Source organism: Petromyzon marinus, chromosome 7 (genome assembly GCF_048934315.1).
Source record: "Petromyzon marinus isolate PM22_M1 ecotype Great Lakes invasive population chromosome 7, UKy_Petmar_22M1.pri1.0, whole genome shotgun sequence".
Lineage (NCBI taxonomy): Eukaryota > Metazoa > Chordata > Hyperoartia > Petromyzontiformes > Petromyzontidae > Petromyzon > Petromyzon marinus.
This window is the reverse complement of record NC_133673.1, coordinates 16,650,101-16,670,362: the sequence shown is the minus strand read 5'-3', so window position 1 is coordinate 16,670,362 and position 20,262 is coordinate 16,650,101. Positions and strand designations below refer to the sequence as shown.

Genomic DNA, 20,262 nt, shown 5'->3' with positions numbered 1-20,262 from the left:
TCACGTAGAAGGGAAACAATAAAATAATAAAAATATAAAACAATAAAATTCTCACGACGTTTAGACTGCAACACAAGCAATCATCATCATGTATATAAATATGCATCACTGCACACAAATGATTGCTTGTGTTGCAGTCGAAACGATGTCAAGCCGTCACACGAGACATGACAATGTCAAGCCGTCACACGTGACACGACGCTGTCAAGCTGTCACAAGAGACACCACGCCGCGTGCCCCACCGGTGCACAATAAGTTTGTTGTGGCCCGCCGGAAACTCTACGTGCAGAAGCCTGCATTAGGCTCGAGGCACACAAGTAAATCCTTTACATAAATCACAAAATTCTTTCTCCAACATACAATGATATGCAAGTATCATGAGAGCGAATTTAAATTAATTAATTTTGAAATACTCTTTGTTTTTTTTAGGTAAAGTCATGTAGGTAGAAAGAATAAATAAATAATACATCACGCCTAGAAAAGACTACGAACCATTAACTTTGACTTAGATAATAACAAACACAAATCATGTTCATAGCTACATTGACCGTAACAAAAATTTGTGTGCAGTGATGCATATTTTATTAGTTTTTTATATACTTATTATCCAGCAAAGCCTGAGTCTCAAGTCTTTTTAAGGAGGGTGCTGCTAAGTTTTCACACTCGGGGGCAATGTTGTTGCTGTGTGTATTCATAATTGAGTAATTTGCAGATAATTTTTCAGCACTGGAATGTTTTGACCAATTTCCATTTACATTGCCATGTGTTTATTGAGCTACGAGAGGAAACCTGAAATTCACGGAGGAAACCCATGCAGACAACAGGGGGAGAATGTACAAACTCCACACACTCATTCACACTCTGCAGAAGAGGGGAAGAACATACAAACTCCACACACTCATTCACAGTCTGCAGAACAGGGGGAGAACATACAAACTCCACACACTCATTCACAGTCTGCAGAACAGGGGGAGAACATATAAAACTCCAAACAGAAAGGAGTCCGCGTCGGGAATCGAACCCTGGACCTTCAAACCGTAGGGTACGAGTGTTACCAATACGCTACTCTGTGGCCCACGCACAGAAATATCCCAGTGAGGCACGTGGAATAATGGGAAGGCTCATGCGACATGTCAATATATTTATCTCACTTTCATCGGCGCTCGTCTCTCTGTCTTTGTCTGGGCGAGTAATGTTGCTCGGTGGGCCACTCCAACAGGATGTGGCCCCGTGGGCCTCCAGTTGAAGAGCCCTCGGCTCACAGAACACATCGTGCTCATTCCGCGCAGAGCCAGCTGCTAAGAGGAGTCAAATTCATTACAATATGAATGCCGGCAAAGCGAGCAGCCCACCCCCCGCCCCCCTTGTTACCTGCGAGCTGTTCTCTGTGCCCGCCACTCCCTCTGAGCCGTCCGTCACAAAGTAGTTGTCCACGATGTCCTTGGGCTGGCATCCTTGGTGGCAGATTGGGCAGCGCACGATGGCTGCGCGCGCACGCAAAGGAAGTCCACACACACCACACGCATCGAATGTCAAGACGGCAAGCGGGGCGCAAACAAACCGCCGTGTCGACTCCTGCAGTTCCGATACACCTGCTTCACCCATCTAGAAATCCAATGATTCGTACATTTGGTGTTCGTGCAATTCTCACAGCGCACGGTTATCACTAAGGACGCCGCCGTTCTACAAGCCTGAAGTAGTTAACGCGGTAGGGGCCGATTGTTGCGATGTCGTTTTACGCGACTTTCACATTTTTCACAAATGTGGAGCATGACGCCAGCACGTGTGGCCTACCCTTTACCGAAAGATCATCACCGGATGTTTGATGGCCACCGCGAAGCAGACGGACCGCACTGTTCACGGCTAATAAACCTGCAGTATTCATTAATAATACTCATAAGTATTAACCAGGGCGGCCGCTGGGCCATAAACACGAACTGCACAACCTCTGCGAACGAGCGGGAAAACATGGGACCGCTCCGCCAAGTCACCGCTCCACCGCAGCATCTCCGACAAAGTCTGACACACACCGTCGCCGAGGCTCGCACGGGCGTACGAACTCGCCGCGCACCATGCAATGGGCCCACTCCAAACCGTGGGGCCCACCGCTCAGACTCCCCACTTCCTGGCCGCCAAGCGACACGATGTAGATGTTGGTCGAACTGTGATCAAACGTGGCCGGGAGGGGGTTTCGAATGCCCACGGGGTTAATGCTGAACGCAACAGACCCTGCGCTGTTCAGAGAAATTGAGGTGCACCCCCCCCCCCACCACCACACTGGCTGGGATGAAGCATATTGCAAGTCAGCAGCAGGTGATGTGCACCTGCACGCAGAAGCAGCAGCATTGCGAGCGGACGCGTCGTTTCACATCCAACTGCGTTTTCACGCTCCGTCAAATGAAGACGCTTGCAAATACGCACAGAAAAAAAACATGGCGCAGATAAACCCTGCACACCCTGGCAACCGGGATGTTCCATATCAAGGGATTTTCCAAGTAAACGTCTTTAATAAAATAAAAATCTGATCCTTTCGACGGCAGTAAAGATCCAAACATTGAACTTCACCAGAAAGAAAAAAAACACTAATACAAAAAAATGCAACAAAATAAAACCGGAATAGGTCACGTAGCGGACTGCCATTGCGTGGTTTGAACCAATATCTACCCTAAATAACTTTGGTCACAAATTAGCACAAACATTTGTTAATATGTACACGTGACCGTCGAACTTTACGTGAACCGACTATGACCCACGTCGTGATGGAGGGGTAGAGGGGGTCCTCTGTTTCCCCCTGCCGTGGCCTGCCTGCCAATTCCACTGGTGGCAATCATGCGTCGTCATTTGACTCGCCACCTCTCGCTGATAAAGGGCACTGTCAGATTCCCAAAACTCGTTTGATTCAGCATCCTCAGCAGCAGCAGCAATATCAACATTGTCATCATTGTCATTTTCGTCAACATTTGTGGCATTATAATCATCAGCTACAGCGATAATCGTAAAATCGTTACTAGACCAGTGCTCATGAGAAGCATCATGAAGGCTATATACCAAGTGGTGGAATGAGCTTCATTACAACTTTACAAACTAAAAGAATGAAAAATACAGGGGTGATCTATTTATAGATACCCCACACATCTTAAGACACTTATTACATATTTAACTCTCTGCTCTGTAAGATGCAGAGCCATCGCTTGAAAATGATTCAATCGGCTGTGGAGAAGAGAACAAGAGGGGCATTATAAATGAGTGAGGCACCAATAAATTTTTCACCCTTGAATTGAAATCATTGACCGCTCAAAACACACCACCAAAGTTACTGCAACGCACTCGAGGAGCTGTAACAAGGGAACATCATCTCTAAATGTAAGTGATTTTAAAATACGACAAACAATTGCTGCCCGCTATTCAAAGTGCCAACGGGATTATGTCTATGACATCACAGTGATAAGAATGTGCCACTGTGTATGTGTCATTAACATGTGCAAAGTAATTCATAACGGGACCCGCAAGTGTCGGGGATTATTATCAAAGCAATGCGCCATCAGCCCGAAGACTGCCAGCTGTGGCACAAATTAGAGAAATCACCACAATTACAGCTCAATATTTCACACGATGTAAATTTTAACATGAGGCTTCAGACACGTGACTAAGATGTAAGTTCCTCTCCTATCTTTGCACGCAGTATATTTGTTTATTGTTGTCGTATTCAAAGATTGCATCAGCAGTGACATCACAGGGTGCATGGAGTTGACTTATGTCACTTAGAGCCTCACTATTCACACTTCTGTCTACGAGAGACCCGAGACCTAGCTTTCTGCTCAGAAACCGCGATATTTAAAAACGAATTACAAGATGGTTCTGTCACTGTGAAAGCTGTCTGCAATTTATGGCGATTTTAAGCCGGTCTTTAAGCAGCAAGAAGATCTGCAACGACACTCTGACCGGATCCCCTCCTACCAACAACCATGGTTTGATCACGGTGAAAGAGCTGCATAGCTCATCGACTTTCTCCAGGGTAAAAAAAGATTATTATTGATCCTGACAATTCCATCGGGCAGCCCAACCACAGTCGTGACGGCGTACATGGCCCCGCTTTGCCCAATACGCACGGCGCCCCATCCTGGCACGACAAACAGTGGGGCGACGGCGTCGCACCACCCTCGCGTGCCGATGAGAATGCGCACCTGGGCGGTCGAGCCAGTGGTGATGACCTGGCAGAAGATGGCCGCAATCAAGTTCTCACTGTCGAAAGGCGCCTCCTTCAAAGACCTCTGCTCACTAATCTCCGTCATATGCAGTCTGTGGTTAAGGATACTTGAGAAGGCAAGTAAGTGCCCTGTCAATGCAATGACATGCCAGGATCTGAACCTTCAGAAAAACGCAGCGTTATCAGGTTTAAGAGCATGAACTGTGATAATAGGTGCAGCTCTGAAATTTTTCTGTTCATGCCACTGCTGATGAAAGCACCCTCCCTAGATGGTATTTTGGCCTACTCTTCTACACTGACCAGACGTCTTGGAAGAGCTCCGAGTACCCACACTTTACGCCAGCACACGTGGTCTTCCGATTGACAGTGGCCGTGCCGGCGGTTAAATTGCAACACTTCACCATACCTACTGGTATACCACGACAGCATCCTACAAATTACATTAATTTTTGCACTTTTTGTATCTTTTGCATAAATGAGTGAGGTTGACATGTTTAGGCATGGATAGAGTGTCAGAGATAAGTGATGCAGCGGTAAAAGACTGCAAAGAGAAAATTAGCGATTAGCGATCAGCGGAGAGGCCAGGAAAAACCTGTAGCAATGCCGGACGAGGTGCAGCCAAGGGAAGACTAAACTGTAAAACTGTTTTATACTAAACAGTTTTTATTTTACCAGGTAAGGCTCACTCAGCTAAAAAGCTCTTTTCCAGAAGTGACCTGGCCACAAATGATAGCTCAATTTAGTGGCTTATCATGTGGAAATTTATTGCAGCCAAATACTCTAAATGAATGTTTCTAAATGTGGACGGAAAAATTGGATAAAATCAACGCGACTACGGGGAGAAAGTGCAAACTCCAAATATATAACCGTCAGCGTCGGCATCGAATCCACGACCTCCTGTATACCAGGCGAGGTAATTAACATCTCGCCACTGCGGCGCCGTGGAGGGACGGGGCCACCACCCACACACACACTAGCATGGAACCACGGGGCAAAGCCACCAGGCACGGGTCACCGACGTCCGTCTCCAGACCGGTAAGCATGGCCCAGAGCCTTCGTTTTTCACAAATTTTTCTTTAATTTAAATATTTCATGTGATTTGACGTCACAAGCGTTTGTGCATCTTTATTAAAGGCAGTTTATGTTAAGGACAAGAAAGTTGACACCTAGCACTGACCTTTAGACTACACACGCACATTTGTTTTGCGCACCACAAGACGCCATCGCAGTACGACGAGGACAACATGAGGCGAGGTGCATATGGTGTGCCAACATCATTCTCCGGAGCGGTGTCCCGCAATATTCCGCCTGAATTTAATTCAATTCTAACCATATCGTAGTCAGATGCACAGTGTCACCCCAAACTCTGACTTCCACAAATTCAAATCGCCGAGGCAGCACCCTTGACTGGAACCCCTACTCCCTGTGCTGTCTAGTGCCGCTACCCAGGGTGAAACCTCCTCCACACAAGCGACCCAGGCCAGCGACAGCGGACCATGGACAGCGACCTCCACTTCCAACTAACCGCTGCCAGGCATGCCCTGGTCGCTCCATTCCGTCAGCAGTGGCGTGAGCAAGATATTGCAGGGGCTGCACCTTTACCTACTTCGATACATTGAAATCGTTGCGTTTGTTGTTGTGTCGGAAAGCCAGAATAAAGCGGAGGACTCCCTTGATGCGCTGGCTCTCTCGCTTGTTATTGTTCGTAACGAACGACAATACGTGTAACGACTCGCTCCACTGACAGACGTTAACATGTCCGCATCATTGTCGGTGGTGATCGACCATCAATCGTGGTCTTAAAAAATTAAAATAGATAAAGCAGGCAACACATCTCCTTCATATCTGTCTCTCCACTTGAAAAAGTATTATTTTCACAACACATTTGCCACATAGCCTTCTGAGACTGCATAATTTCAGCAGCATTGATTCAGCACAACAAACACTTTGGACCGGTTCGACACTCAGCGTGCCATCATCAGTCAGACTAGTTTGAATCGATGCTGGTGATCTGCCAGATGTTATAGCCAAGGACCAACTCTTCAAGATATGGGTCAGAGTGAGGATACAAAATTATATAATACAAAACACAAAATAATCCTTAACGTTAAGGATTAGATCACATTATCAATGCACATTTTCCTAACATCGGTTCTTGCAAAACTCCAATACTGATCCTCAACCCTCACGTTCAACTGGTGGCCTCGGGGCCAAAACGCTCTTGCAGCGGCCCTGTGACCTACGACCCCCCAAGACACAGAGAAATAACAGATTAGAAGCAAGACAACAAAATAAACAACAGATAAAGATGTGACAGCAATAGACAAGAATAACTGATCCAGTTTCCTTCCCATTCATGTGCAAAACATTGTCTTCCAGCAGACGGGAAGAGATTTTTTAATTAGCTAGGAAAGTGGTGGAAGAGGAGGGGGTTGATGGCTGATTGGCTAATAATGCAAGGAGTAACAAAGGGCCAAGTTCCATTGCTGCTAATCCGGAACAACTCTTGACAGTGGCTCCCCTGTAATCTATGTAAAATCGCAGAATAAAAAAAAGGTAACTTGGCAGAAGGAGAACTGGTGGCACGGTGGTGAGCGCACTGCGCTCTGAACCCCGCAGCCTGAGGTCCACTACCAACCACGCTCACATCAGTGGAGTGCGATATTTGAACCAGAGCTGAGAGCACCACTTCACCAACCGGCACTGACCGAGCGTGGTGAAGTACGGTCAAAGAACCCCCCTGATTGACGTGTGGCAAGATTTCATCCCAGCGCTGGCTTAATACAGCGCTGCAAATTAATATTAATTTCGCTTTTGCGGCACCTTCAGTTTTTTTTGCCAATGACGTTTATTAGCCCAAATTAGCGCCTTGCCGGTTGAGAAAGCGCCCCTTCTGGAGTAGCGTCGCCGCAACCGGTGGTGGTGATGGGCGCAGGTGGAGCGCACGGAGACAGGCGGCACGTACCGGAGACGGGGACCATTACCGCACTCTCACCTCCACTGGGAATTCTCACACAGTTTTATAGGTCGCATTTTAATTTGAATTAAGCGGGCGACTATCAAAATACGCGAGGCGCTTGGCAGCTCCTGGGATGTCACGTGCGCCGGCAGGAGGAACGTTTAGGTAGATTCTGTGTCGCGTACGCACTGTACGCATGTCCTCGGTGTGTTTTCATGTATTTTATATTTTTTACTTACAGCCCTTTGTCAATCCACTGCTAGATCAAGACCTGCCCTTGCTTTTCGGTTGTGGAGGTTGCTAGAATATACTTCACCAAGTTAGTTATTGCGGGTTGGTGAAGATTAGGGACCAGCTCAGACATCACTCACCAATGATGTTAGCCGGCTCTGGTACAAGTACCGATTGTATGACAGCAACAAACGTGAATAAATAAATTTAAAAAACAATAATCTCGATAGGACACGACTGAAATATTTATCATCACTTGTGAAAGCCTTTATGACTTCCTCAATAAGCTCAAAAGTCCAAAGACAAGGTGTGCTGGATTTCAGCACCTCTTGATGTGTAGGTGCTAAAAGATAACTCACTTTCATTTGAGAATGATCACATCTTTAGCACCGGTCAGTCACTCACTCACTGGCTTAAATTAACTCTCCATATGAGACGAGCTATACTTTCTGAAGCAGAAACGAGGCAATATTTACGTTACATTGGGTGGCAGGGTGGTGGCACAGTGGTGACACTTGTGCTTCACTGCAATAAGGGCCTGAGTTTGATCTTCGATTCGGGCTCCTACCTGTGTATGTTTTCCCAATGTTCTGCAAGGGTTTCCTCCGGGTTTTCTGGTTTCCTCCCATAAGATAAAAACATATACAATGTAACGAGGTGCTGGTCAAACATCCCAATGCTGAAAAATTACCTGCAAATTACTCAATTGGGATCACACGTGGATAAATCTCCCTCCAATGCGAAAACTTTACAGTGCCCTCCTGAAAACGGGCGGGAGGGGGCGGTAACTTTTGTGAAAGCGGCCGCTGTCAGAGTTAATACATCTGGTAAGTATATTCGGGTTGGTTGGTGACATGTGAAAGCTTTGATGTAAAATGTAATTTTCTCCATAATTTTTCCCTCATATTTTTTATATGGTATACATATTAATTAAAAAATATATCTCTGGATAATGCAGTATATTTATATTTTTTATTGATTGGCATGCCTTTCCCAAGGCCCAACGTTCAATGACCTGAGTTCCCATCTGAGTGAGGCAGACAATAGGCCATGGAGAAGAGATCAAAACATGAGCAGGCCAAGCATTGCGGCAAACCCACAGTAGACCTACAAAGACAGAGAATACCGCGTTCTAACATCAGCGCTGGACCAATCTCATCAACGCGAGACGTTAACCTGGGACGCTAAGTCCGCATTCGTCAAATACACTTTTAGATTAATTGAACAATCTTTGTAGAATTAGAAAAAATCTTAATTATGCCAAACCGTAGGCTTTGAACAAATTTAATACAATTTGGATTCAAAATAACTACGAGAAAAAAATCATCGCATCTATTAATCCCCAACATAATCCGAATAACAAAAGCAAAACGTTCGGCTGTCTTCTCTTAAGCCGCGGTTGAAACTGGAACCATTTAACCATTTCAAAGGGGCTCGGCAAGTGTTCCACGGCTTTAAACTCGCACTGCATTTTTTATTTCCCAGCTCTTGTCTTGCGCCGCAAAAGGCTTCCCTCAAACGCACCGCACCCGCAGCCAACTCGAGCGCCCCCCCCCACCCCGAGCGGGCCATACCACGTGCTCACAGCCCTGGGACACAAACGATGTAAAAAGCCATTGCCTGCAGCAGTCAAATTGGAACCCTGAATTATAAAAAAAAACAGCCATGAAAATCCCAAGGTGGCTGGTGAAAGGGGCTGGAACCTGCGCTGGCCGGACAGTTCCTGTACTGCTGCTGTGTTCGCCAAGTCGTCACCCTGTCAACCCCCCAGGGCACACATCACATGTGTCCAAGGCTATCAATTAGTAACTCAGGACTGGCCAGTGTTGCCCAACACTCCAGAACTGCAGAAAAGCAATTGTTCGAATCACAGATTCACAGCCTCAATGCCTTTTTTTCCCAGAAAGTATTTTTAAGAGCAAATGTTTGTCTGCCCTATCCCCTCCACACCCAAGCCAATGCCGTTAATCCATGAACACATTTCTGATAGGGGTGCGATGGGTAACGTCTCAGATTACAAACGGGTGCTTTAATCTTGATAGCTAAAGCAGTAATCAGTAATGGATGTTGTTGCTTTGTGGTCAGTAATTTGGTTGAGCTTTAACTTTAAACATTTACAAGACCTTATCATGATGATATCTCAACGATTCTGGGTCACTGCCTCCCAAAACCCACACCTCCTCCTCCCTTCACTTTTACATTAAGTTCTGCTTTACGCTTTCACCTATAGCGGATAACGAGGCTCAAATCTTTAAGTTTGTGTGGAAGCAGGGCCCCGTGTTGAGATGGCGTGCTTTTGCCATTAACATCTGCCAACCCAGCAGAATTTGTTCAACGAGCATGACTGCTGATGAGACCCAGAAGGTCGAAATCTGTTCAGATTTCGTATTTAAACCAATGCCTTTTGATAATGTTTGTCTGGTGAGCCAATACAGTGTTGAACTAAACAAGTTATATTTATATGTAGAGATACAGGGAAGAGTTCTGCTTATATTTGGTTGAGCTGTAACTTGTAATCCCTGCCTCCATCTACTTCACCACCCGAAAACACTAACCAGTGCGGTGAAGAATGATCAAACAACATCCTCTGACTGACAGCTCAGAGAGGCCTTCATCCAGCAGTGGCTTGACAAAAGGCTGCACAACACAATAATGTAGATGCATTATAATTGCATTCCATTTTCAGGGATATTAAAAAAAAAACATTTAATATCAGGAGAATAAAAAAGATGAAATTAATAATGCACTTAAGTTCCGACAAAGAGTATTTATAATATGTGAAGGATGTGCCACGCCGAGGCGTGAGAGAAGTGACGGTGGCGTTGTCACACGGTGCCACGCGCGGTGCCACGTGCGAGCGGCTGCATCTGACGTGACGGCACTGTACGTACTGTGCCACTGTGCCCTGACTTGTGACCGAAGCCGAGCATGTCACATGAGTAAGCGTCAGTGGTATAAACATCGTCATCAGCTGCAGGAGCCATGGTCAATTCGCTGCTGGATTAATGCCCATCCGAGCCGTGGCCTCTTCGAGTATTTTTTTTTTGGGGTACGTTTAGGAGTGAGATTAGCCGACGGCGTGACGATCTTCTTGACCGCATGGCTGATGTAGATGTGGAGCAACAACGATAATTCTACATCGAAGCGGCAGAGCCGGATAACTGCGCCAGGAGCAGCGAAGAGTATCGCTGTGAGGCATAGCAATAAACACGCTCTGCAAAATTAACCAAGTAAACATCAACAATTTTACGTTGTAGAAAAATATGGTAAAAAAACATCACTTCGTGTATATATTTTGTTTAAACCAGGTGAGAGCTCATTGAGACACTTTCTCATAGACCCATTCCTTATGCCGGTCACAAGTCAGCATCCAAAACAAGAGCCGTTTTTTGTCGAATTCGGTAAAAAAATAAATCAACATTTCAAGAGCGGCAAAGTATGTGAATACGAGACGGTGGTGCTTACAAAAGAACGTCGCGAAGCAGTCCTTAAAAGAGCCGCAGGTTGCCGACCCCTGGGACTATCACCTCGGGTTGTTCACCAGTAGTGATTGAAGCAAGCCAGACTGCTGATGGGACACCGAATGTTGAAACCAATTTTTTTTAAAAATATATTGAATCAATGCTGCTGAAACTATGCACGCATAGAAGGCCGTTGGATTGTAGAAAGAAATATTTGATCTGAAGAATAACAATGATTTGCTTTATACAGCATCATCGTTTATGAAAATTCCATCTCACAGTCGCTGAAGAACCACAGACAAAGTTGGACAGCAAACCAGCCAGTGAGCCGGCGATACCAACAATTGCCAAAGCGCTGCAGTCCTCTATAAATAAAGACATTTTCAGCCAAGTAACGATCGTTAATACATGTGGGAGAAAACCCCTACATGCGAGGGGGAAACACTATACCATACTGGAGGGATAGACGATATATTCGTCTGCACTTAGCCATTCCGCCTTCTCCTGGCGAACCAGAAGTGCAGCTTCACAACATGTGGTGAAAACCACCAACCCTCACCTGAAAAACAGTGCTGGATTACAGGCCACGAGCAGAAAGCCGCTACCACCACCACCACAGCCCGGCTGATTTGTGTGGCGACACATATATATGACAATGTATTGTCTGCTTATCTCTATTTGCAAGGGAGACCTGGGTGAAAACGGAGCAAAGTAAACCATAACACAGGGTCAACAACCTTGTAATCAGTTGTGCCACGGAACTGCCTGTGCAAATACAACTCTTACACATTTATAGCGCCACTAAATAAAACAAACGCAAGCCATTTGGCAATGAAAACGAGGGGATAAGAGTCCTATCTACATTTAGTCAAATATGCCCCTCAGAAAAGAATGCATGCCTTTTGCATGCATGTAACATGGAAATAAAGCATGCATATTGGAACCTACTTTTTGCAAAAAACGCTCGCAAGGAAAATGAATACAATTCATACTGGTTGAACAAAAATATAACTTGGCCTAACCAGAAAAATCCCCGCATTGCTCCGAGTAGTTTGAGCTGCACAGAGTGCAGGTTTTGGAGGAGTGTGGTCAGTGGTATGCCGTTGCATTTCTGCCTTTACACGTAAAACCATGAGTGAGTGTTTGTGTCTGTGTGTCACCAGGAGATTGAGTGGCTGAGTGATTGTGAGCCCGTGAGCAAGCCTGCTGGCATTCCACTGGTGTGTCGGGGTGTGTGTGTGAGAGAGAGAGGGAGATTGAGTGCTTGAGTGATTGCAGGCATGAGTGTGGCTGCCTGCTCGCTCCAGGGGTGATTGAGTGTGCGCGTGTGTGCCTTGGTGTGAGTCATTTCACTGTCTGTGGTCCTGATGCGTAATGCGGGCACGCGATTGGTTCCCCTAGCGCCGCCCGGAAGGGCTGATGGGATTAGCTTGGCATGTCCGCTCAGGGCGGGCTCCAACCAGATCCAACCGCTCACGACTGGCTCAAACCGGTTACAACCGCCCACCGGGAGGGAGGGGGGGTGTGGGGGATTGGGGGGAGGGGCAGAAGTGGGGGGTTGCAATGGGCGGGGGGGAAAGTCAGAATATCCTTCCCATCTGCTCTCAACCACCGGGGGGGGCCCTCTGGCAATTGGCAGAGTGAAGTTCTGAACAGATGGGGGAGAGCAATGTGCAGCACAGCCCGGATAGAAACCACACCGGGGCGGATTGGTGTGACCAGCGCACGTGTGGACGAGAGCACACGGGCAGCACACAGGTGGCACGCGTGGGACGCACAGAGGGCCGACGCACGCGACTTGGTCCCCCAACTACTGCGCCAAACCCCAACTCGCTAATTATATGGCTGGGTGCTGGGTAAATGCGGCTAATTAAACGCGTGTTAAAAGTTCACACATACAATGTGATGGCAACATTCAGGCAAGTGGAGTACGCATGACAAATGAACCAATTCGAACCCCAAGGGGAAATTACCATTTGTCTTACAATGTATTAAAGTAAAGTTTTAATTGCACAAATAGGGTATGGCGACGGGAGGCTAATGTAAGATACGCAGGATGTTTGTTAAATTTTTTTGTGGCAATATGCGAGGAGTGCGGTGTAATTGCAATTGGTAGACTACAGCTACCAAGCGCAATGAGGGGGTGGGGGTACGCAGTGCCGCAGGGAATGGTTGTGCACTGCAGTGAGAAACCGGCCACCTGAGTTATCGTCCCAGCTAAGGCTAACACCAGTGGCAAGTGATATCTAAACCGGTTCGAGACCGCTCTCTTCACGAACCCGCACTGACCACCACGGTGAAGTATGGTCACGCGACTCCATGACAGAAAGGTTTGGGGAGGCCTACATCAAGTGGCCTGACAACGGGCTTTACATTATGATGTATCAATCTTACAGTGTGTGGTGATACTGTGTTGGCAGAGGTACACAAGCACGAATAACAACAAACTCAGCCCATAGAGGAAGTCTCCTCTCTGGCCTCTGGATTTTCTGTTAAGGGCCCATTTCGCAAAACGTCACCTATTACACACGTTTCATTTTAAGGCCACGGTGCTATCGATGTATTCTTCATTTTGGCTTGCGCATAAATCCACATGGCGTTATGTAACACCGGGGCTGATGGGTGTTGCTAGTGGAGTCGCACCGATGACGATGCAGCTCGGCGACCTGCCGCGGAGTTGCGATCACAAAGGGCAACGAGACACCGAGCGCCGCCGCCGCCACCACCACCACCACCATCGCCGCCGCCGCGCGTCCCCCGGGGGGTTACGTTTCACAAGTCGCCACCCTTGTGCAACGCACGGCAGCCGCCAGGGCCGTCCATAGGGAGGGTGCGGGGCCTGGGGTAAATCGTACCGTGTAGGCAACCTCCCCACACCGACACCTTCAATCTAATCCAGAAGTATTACATCTGACGCCGTGACATCGAAGCCCCGTGACCACCCCCTCCAAAGCAGGGGGCCCGGGGCGGTCGCCCCGATTCGCCGTACCAGTAGGGACGGCTCTGTCAGCAGCGGCAGCATCCACAACTACTGACACCACCAATGCTGCACGAAAGTAATGGGGAAAAGCTACACCGTATTGCAACGCCAAAAGTTCTACAAACGGAGATGGCCGCGTTATAACACCGGCAAAGTATCTATTAAGGCTGGCACATAAATATTCGAGATGTCAAAAAATCCACAACTGAAACGTTGTGGGCAGCAGAGGGCAGTGTCATAAACACAGTGTTGCACTGTACATTCAAGCTCCCACGTCTATGCTCTCCGCAATCATCAACCAGAATGAGCACACGTCGTGCAGCCCTTTAGGATGAGGGCCTCCCCATGCCGTGCCGAGGGGAGGGGCATATGGACAAACTTCACCACGCTGATCAACGCGAGTCGGCAAAGCTGGGGAGAGCACAGACATGGAAGCATAGACGTACGGTACACAACAACGGATTTTGCTGCCTGTGCCAAACTGTGCTACACGCAAAGTCACCTCTTTGATGCACGGTGGCCACCCATCCAAGCGATAACGAGGCTCAAATCTGCTTATCTTACGAAATCTGATATTTCTACATGCCAGGTGATTTATTTACACAGAATGCAGCAATATACGTGTTACCCGTTATGTGTTTTGACATTTCTAGTATTTACATGCCAATGGTAATAAATTAAAGTTCTGTTGTTTCAATGCAGGATTCCCCGACTGTATACAGCTGCTGCAATTAATAACTTGGGGGAAGGCGAGTCCACACGAATCAGAATCAGCATGTGCTTGTATGCTGCGTTGAGTCACCCAGTGGCGTGATACGCCAGCGCAGAGGTCAGTGACAAAGGGGACCTGGGTCAGGGGTCACTGGACCCATGGTGCACAGGGTGAGGAGGTGAGAAGGTCACGGGGCAAAGAGCACGATGGGTCTAAGCTCCTTTGGGACCGCAAGGTCCCAGGGGTCAGAGGTCTCAGGCACTTTTCAACAATCAGGCAAAGCTGTTAAAAACGAGCAGTGGGGTGTTTTTAACACATGTCGCATCGTCATTTTAGAATAGTGTTAACTTAGCGAGTTTTAGCAAATCCACTACAGGATGAAAGTTTATCCACACCACGTTGGCCACAGGGTTTCTTTGACCATACTTCGCCAAGTTCGTGAGCGCGGGGGCTGGTGACGGCAGGGAGCATAGAAGTATAGCTAAATAGATTTTGTGCTTTCCACTGCTGCACACCACGTAGCCCCATGCCAGTCTCGAAAACAACCTGTTTGTGGATGGTTGGTCTCCCATCCAAAACTATTCAAGCGTAACCCTGCTTAGCTGGAGCTCTGACGAGACTGAGTTCATTTTGGGTGACTTGATCACCTCCCGAGTAAATCCTTAACAATTATGAAATACATTGGTCATTTAAATAGTTTCAGTACTGTACACAGGCAGAGCGGTGGCGCAGCGGGTAGCACGTTGCGCAATGAAACCGGAAACCAGATTTTGATTCACAACCGGCCCTGCTTCACCAATCCACACTAACCAGCGTGGTGATGTATGGTCAAAGAAACCCCAGGATCAACATGACATGTGGGGGTGGGGGGCATCATCCACTGGTGTATTGAGAAAGGCTGGAATTTATTATAATTACTTGTATATAAGTTTTGCAAATATAAATTTAACTTTTTTTCCCAGGACCCAGTAGTGCTGGGGTCAAGCTATGGGGCAGACTGAGTGGCACTGTATGTTTGAGTGGTCGTGATGTCCTTGCTCCCAAAAGATTTGTCACTGCCGATGCCAAAACAACAGACAAGCAGGCCAGGAGGAGCAGCACGCTACCCGTTGCGCCACCACTCTCCGCCAACTATATCCCTGCAGCATGGACGCTTGCAACTGCAGTAGTCCTCCATGCACACTGGCCTGCACCATTACAGAATGTGGATTCTTCTAGCAACTGCATGCGACCGCGTCTCAAGAAGCTGTCCGGACTCAGAGGGAATTTATATTTTGTCAAGAGGCATTCAGTGATAAGCAGACAAATACAAGGTAAAATTTGAGCCTGGAATAAAACAGGGGCAGGAAATCAACTGCACAGATGAATTAGGGAAGGGAGTTCCAGGCAATAGCGGGAGCAGGGAAGAATGAGCGACCTCCCAATGAAGGGGCAACTGGAGGCATTGAAATTAAAGCCTTGGTTGATGAACCGGAGATGAGAGGGGAGAAGTAGAAGAGTGCATGGAGAGGAGTAGAGTGAGATGAGGGGAGTGGGGGGGAAGTGTATGGAGGGGAGTGAAATGGGAGGAGAGAGATAGGTGAGTGCATGGAGGGGAGTAGAGTGAGATGAGAGACAAACGATAGGCATGGACGAGTCCAGAGAGGATCTTGAAGACATCAGTGAGTGCGATCTTTAAATTGCTCCTAAGATTGAATTGGCAGGCAGTGTAGGGATTGGGGTGATGTGGCCGCCTTTACGGGCGCTGGTGAGAGGTCTGGCAGAAGCATTTTGGGTCATCACCTGCATCTAAACGACCTGCGAAATGCTCACTTACAGACTGGTTTATCTGCCACACGCTCACCTATGCAATGTGTTCACCTGCCTCTGTAAACCCTATCACATGCTCACATTCAAACGCAAAGACTCAATAAAGAAACGAACACAAATTCCACCACAATGCCCTCCTGATAAGTATATGGACTCTGAGAGGCTTTCCCGCTTAGAGATCGGAGAATGAGGATTTTGTGATAATTCCTTGCAGCAAAATCACCTGCAGCCACAAGCCCAGCGAGCCCTGCAGCACACTCACCTGTGTTTACCTGGCCTCACCTGGCCTTGTGTACGCGTGGGTTATTGCGCAATACCAAGACACAGATGTGAAGGTGCAGTGCAAGTATAGTGTAAAGAAAGGTGCACACACATCTCCTCCCTGGACACACAAACACATCTCCCTGGACACACATCATACTTAACCACCTGAACATACACGCCACACACCTGTGCACACTTACACCATTCACATAATCACACACACACCTGGATACACAGTACACTTACATAATTAAATGCACTGATTATGTAAATATATAGACACACCTGGACATAGTACACACAATTTGTACTCGCACAGCTGCTGTTCACCATTAAGTGGCGGTGAGGTTACCATGGGGCTTGTGCCAGGCTAAGTGCACATTGTGGGTGTCAAGTGAAGTGTGGAAGGCTCGCTTGCGGGCAGGTCAACACCTCGTGCACACAAAGACAAATACACACAAAGTACACCGGCGAAAACACCATCACACACATGCAACGCAATGTACACAAAACATTTTAACTGGTTTAAAATATCCGAATATAAAAACAAATGCAAGTATGGCTTTCTTGTGTAAATAATCATCACACGAGAATCATTCGCATACAACACGTGCACAGTGCACCATACGTACACACATTACACCCACCTGCACACTCGACACCCAAAACTTAAGCCAATATGAACATACTTTACATATACAGTACCCCACACCAAGCACACTTGAATATAGCAACTACACACATGCACACCTCAACATGGACAATATAAACATCTCAACACAAACTCACCACACACACACACCTGTAAACACAAAGACATTTGCCGTCCAGGTGCAAAATCCATGTTACCACAACAAACACCTCCACCACGACCATCACCTCCACCATTACCATCACCACCACTACCATCACCTCCACCACCACCATCACCTCCACCACTACTACCATCACCTCCACCACCACCATCACGTCCACCACCACCACCATCACCTCCACCATTACCATCACCACCACCATTAACATCACCTCCACCACTACCATCACCATCACGTCCACCACCACCATCACCTCCACCATTACCATCACGTCCACCTCCACCATTACCATCACCATCACCACCACCACCATTACCATCACCTCCACCACTACCATCACCTCCACCACTACCATCACGTCCACCACCATTACGATCACGTCCACCACCACTACCATCACGTCCACTACCATCACGTCCACCACTACCACCACCACCACTACCATCACATCCACCATTACCATCACGTCCACCATTACTATCACCACCACCACTACCATCACGTCCACCACTACCATCACCACCACCATTACCATCACCACTACCATCACTACCACCACTACCATCACCTCCACCACCACCATCACGTCCACCACCATTACCATCACCACTACCATCACCACCACCACTACCATCACCATCACCACTGCCATCACCTCCAATGCGACTCCCACTGACACGACCCCACGCACCTTGCACTGACATGGGCCCTACAGGCGAAGGCGGCTGCTGCTGCTGATGATGTTGCTGCTGCTGCTGATGGTGCTGTGGATGCTGTTGTGGATGCTGCTGCTGCTGCTGCGGATGCTGCTGCTGGTGGTGGGGCTGCTGGTGCGGCTGTCCATTCATGACCGGCCCCGCCATAGGAACGGGGATATGCGGCTGCGGCGGTGGCACGCACACGGCGCACAGGGAGTGTAGACATGGCAGCAGCTTGGGCTCCCGCCTCTGGAGGCCCTGGCCACAGGCAGCGCAAGACTCCAGGAGATTGAGAGGAGGAGGAGGAGGTGCTGGCTGTAGTAGAGCAACGTCCTCGCCGGGCACAGCCTCCTCTTTGTTGTTGCTGCTGCTGCTCCTGCCGTCCTCCTCCTTGCCGCTGCTGCTGTTGTTGTTGTCGCCGCCGCTGTTGTTGTTGTTGACGATGATGATGTTGTTGTCACCGTCAGACGCTTTCTCCGCGTCGTGTTCAGGCCCCGCGGGCCCGGCCGCCTCGGAGGCCGCCTTTGTCTGGGAGCCCGCGGGGTCCGCCGTCAAAGTGGGGCCCGCGGATAATGCGGCCTGCTCATCAGAGGCCCTGTCTTTGTCATCTCCTCGCGGCCCCGCGTCGCTCTGGCTGCTGCCGCCGCCGCCGTCTCTCGTCTCCTGCTCGTGCTGGGAGTGGAGGAGAAGCCGCAGCTGCGGATGCTGGTTGAGGTGGTTGCTGTGGTGGTGGTGGTTGTGCTCGGGGCCCACTAGGACGGGCACGGCGATTTCTCCGTTCGCCCCGGTCACGCTGACCAGCACCACGTCGTCCATGGCCGCTCCGACACTCCGGGGCTCGAGGCCGCGGCCTCCTCCGTCTCCCTCCTCCTCCTCCCTTCTCCTCTTCCTTCTTCACGTCGTTGTCCTCCACGTGCTCGCACCTCGTCAACCACCACTACCTCCTCGTCGTCGTCGTCCTCCTCCTCCACTGGAGTAGCCGAGCTGAAGCTGGGAATCCAGCCCGGTCGCCCGAGACTCGCACACAGACGCGCGCGCTCTCCGGCTGCCCCCACCGCCGCCGCCGCCATCAACGTCACCCGACTCGGCACTCGCGGCGCGGGGAAAGCCACAGCGCCCCCTGGTGGGCAACGGGGACAACTCTCAGACTCTCCACAACTCTCAACAGACTCTCCACAACTCTCCAAGACTCTCCACAACTCTCCCAGACTCTCCAAGACTCTCCACAACTCTCCCAGACTCTCCACAACTCTCCAAGACTCTCCACAACTCTCCCAGACTCTCCACAACTCTCCCAGACTCTCCAAGACTCTCCACAACTCTCTTAGACTCTCCACAACTCTCCCAGACTCTCCACAACTCTCCAAGACTCTCCACAACTCTCCCAGACTCTCCAAGACTCTCTACAACTCTCTTAGACTCTCCACAACTCTCCCAGACTCTCCAAGACTCCACAACTCTCTTAGACTCTCCACAACTCTCCCAGACTCTCCAAGACTCTCCACAACTCTCTTAGACTCTCCACAACTCTCCCAGACTCTCCAAGACTCTCCACAACTCTCTTAGACTCTCCACAACTCTCCCAGACTCTTCACAACTCTCCCAGACTCTCCAACTCTCCACAACTCTCTTAGACTCTCCAAGACTCTCCACAACTCAATTAGACTCTCCAAGACTCTCCACAACTCTCCCAGACTCTCCACAACTCTCCCAGACTCTCCAAGACTCTCCACACCTCTCCCAGACTCTCCAAGACTCTCCACACATCTCTTAGACTCTCCACAACTCAATTAGACTCTCTTAGACTCTCCACAACTCTCTCAGACTCTCCAAGACTTTCCATAACTCTCGTAGACTCTCCAAGACTCTCCACAACTCTCTTAGACTCTCCACAACTCTCCCAGACTCTCCAAAACTCTCCACAACTCTCTTAGACTCTCCACAACTCTCCCACTCTCCAAGACTCTCCACAACTCTCTTAGACTTTCCACAACTCTCCCAGAATATCCAAAACTCTTCACAACTCTCCCACTCTCCAAGACTCTCCAGGACTCTCTTAGACTCTCCACAACTCTCCCAGACTCTCCACAACTCTCCAAGACTCTCCACACCTCTCCCAATCTCCG

At 48.7% G+C, this 20,262-nt stretch overlaps 1 protein-coding gene across 3 annotated transcripts in view; it reads right to left on the bottom strand.

Moving 5' to 3' along the window:
• Positions 1–20,262, bottom strand: part of LOC116940049 (E3 ubiquitin-protein ligase TRIM33-like) — a 51,814-nt gene that overhangs the window by 31,114 nt on the left and 438 nt on the right. For all 3 annotated transcript variants that reach the window (XM_076065443.1, XM_076065444.1, XM_032949304.2), the window contains exons 2-3: positions 18,130–19,256; positions 1,372–1,484 (exon numbers count right to left, since the gene is read on the bottom strand). In XM_076065443.1, coding sequence (XP_075921558.1) covers positions 1,372–1,484; positions 18,130–18,952 — 936 coding nt within the window. In that variant the 5' untranslated portion in view covers positions 18,953–19,256. The remainder of the gene's footprint in view (positions 1–1,371; positions 1,485–18,129; positions 19,257–20,262) is intronic.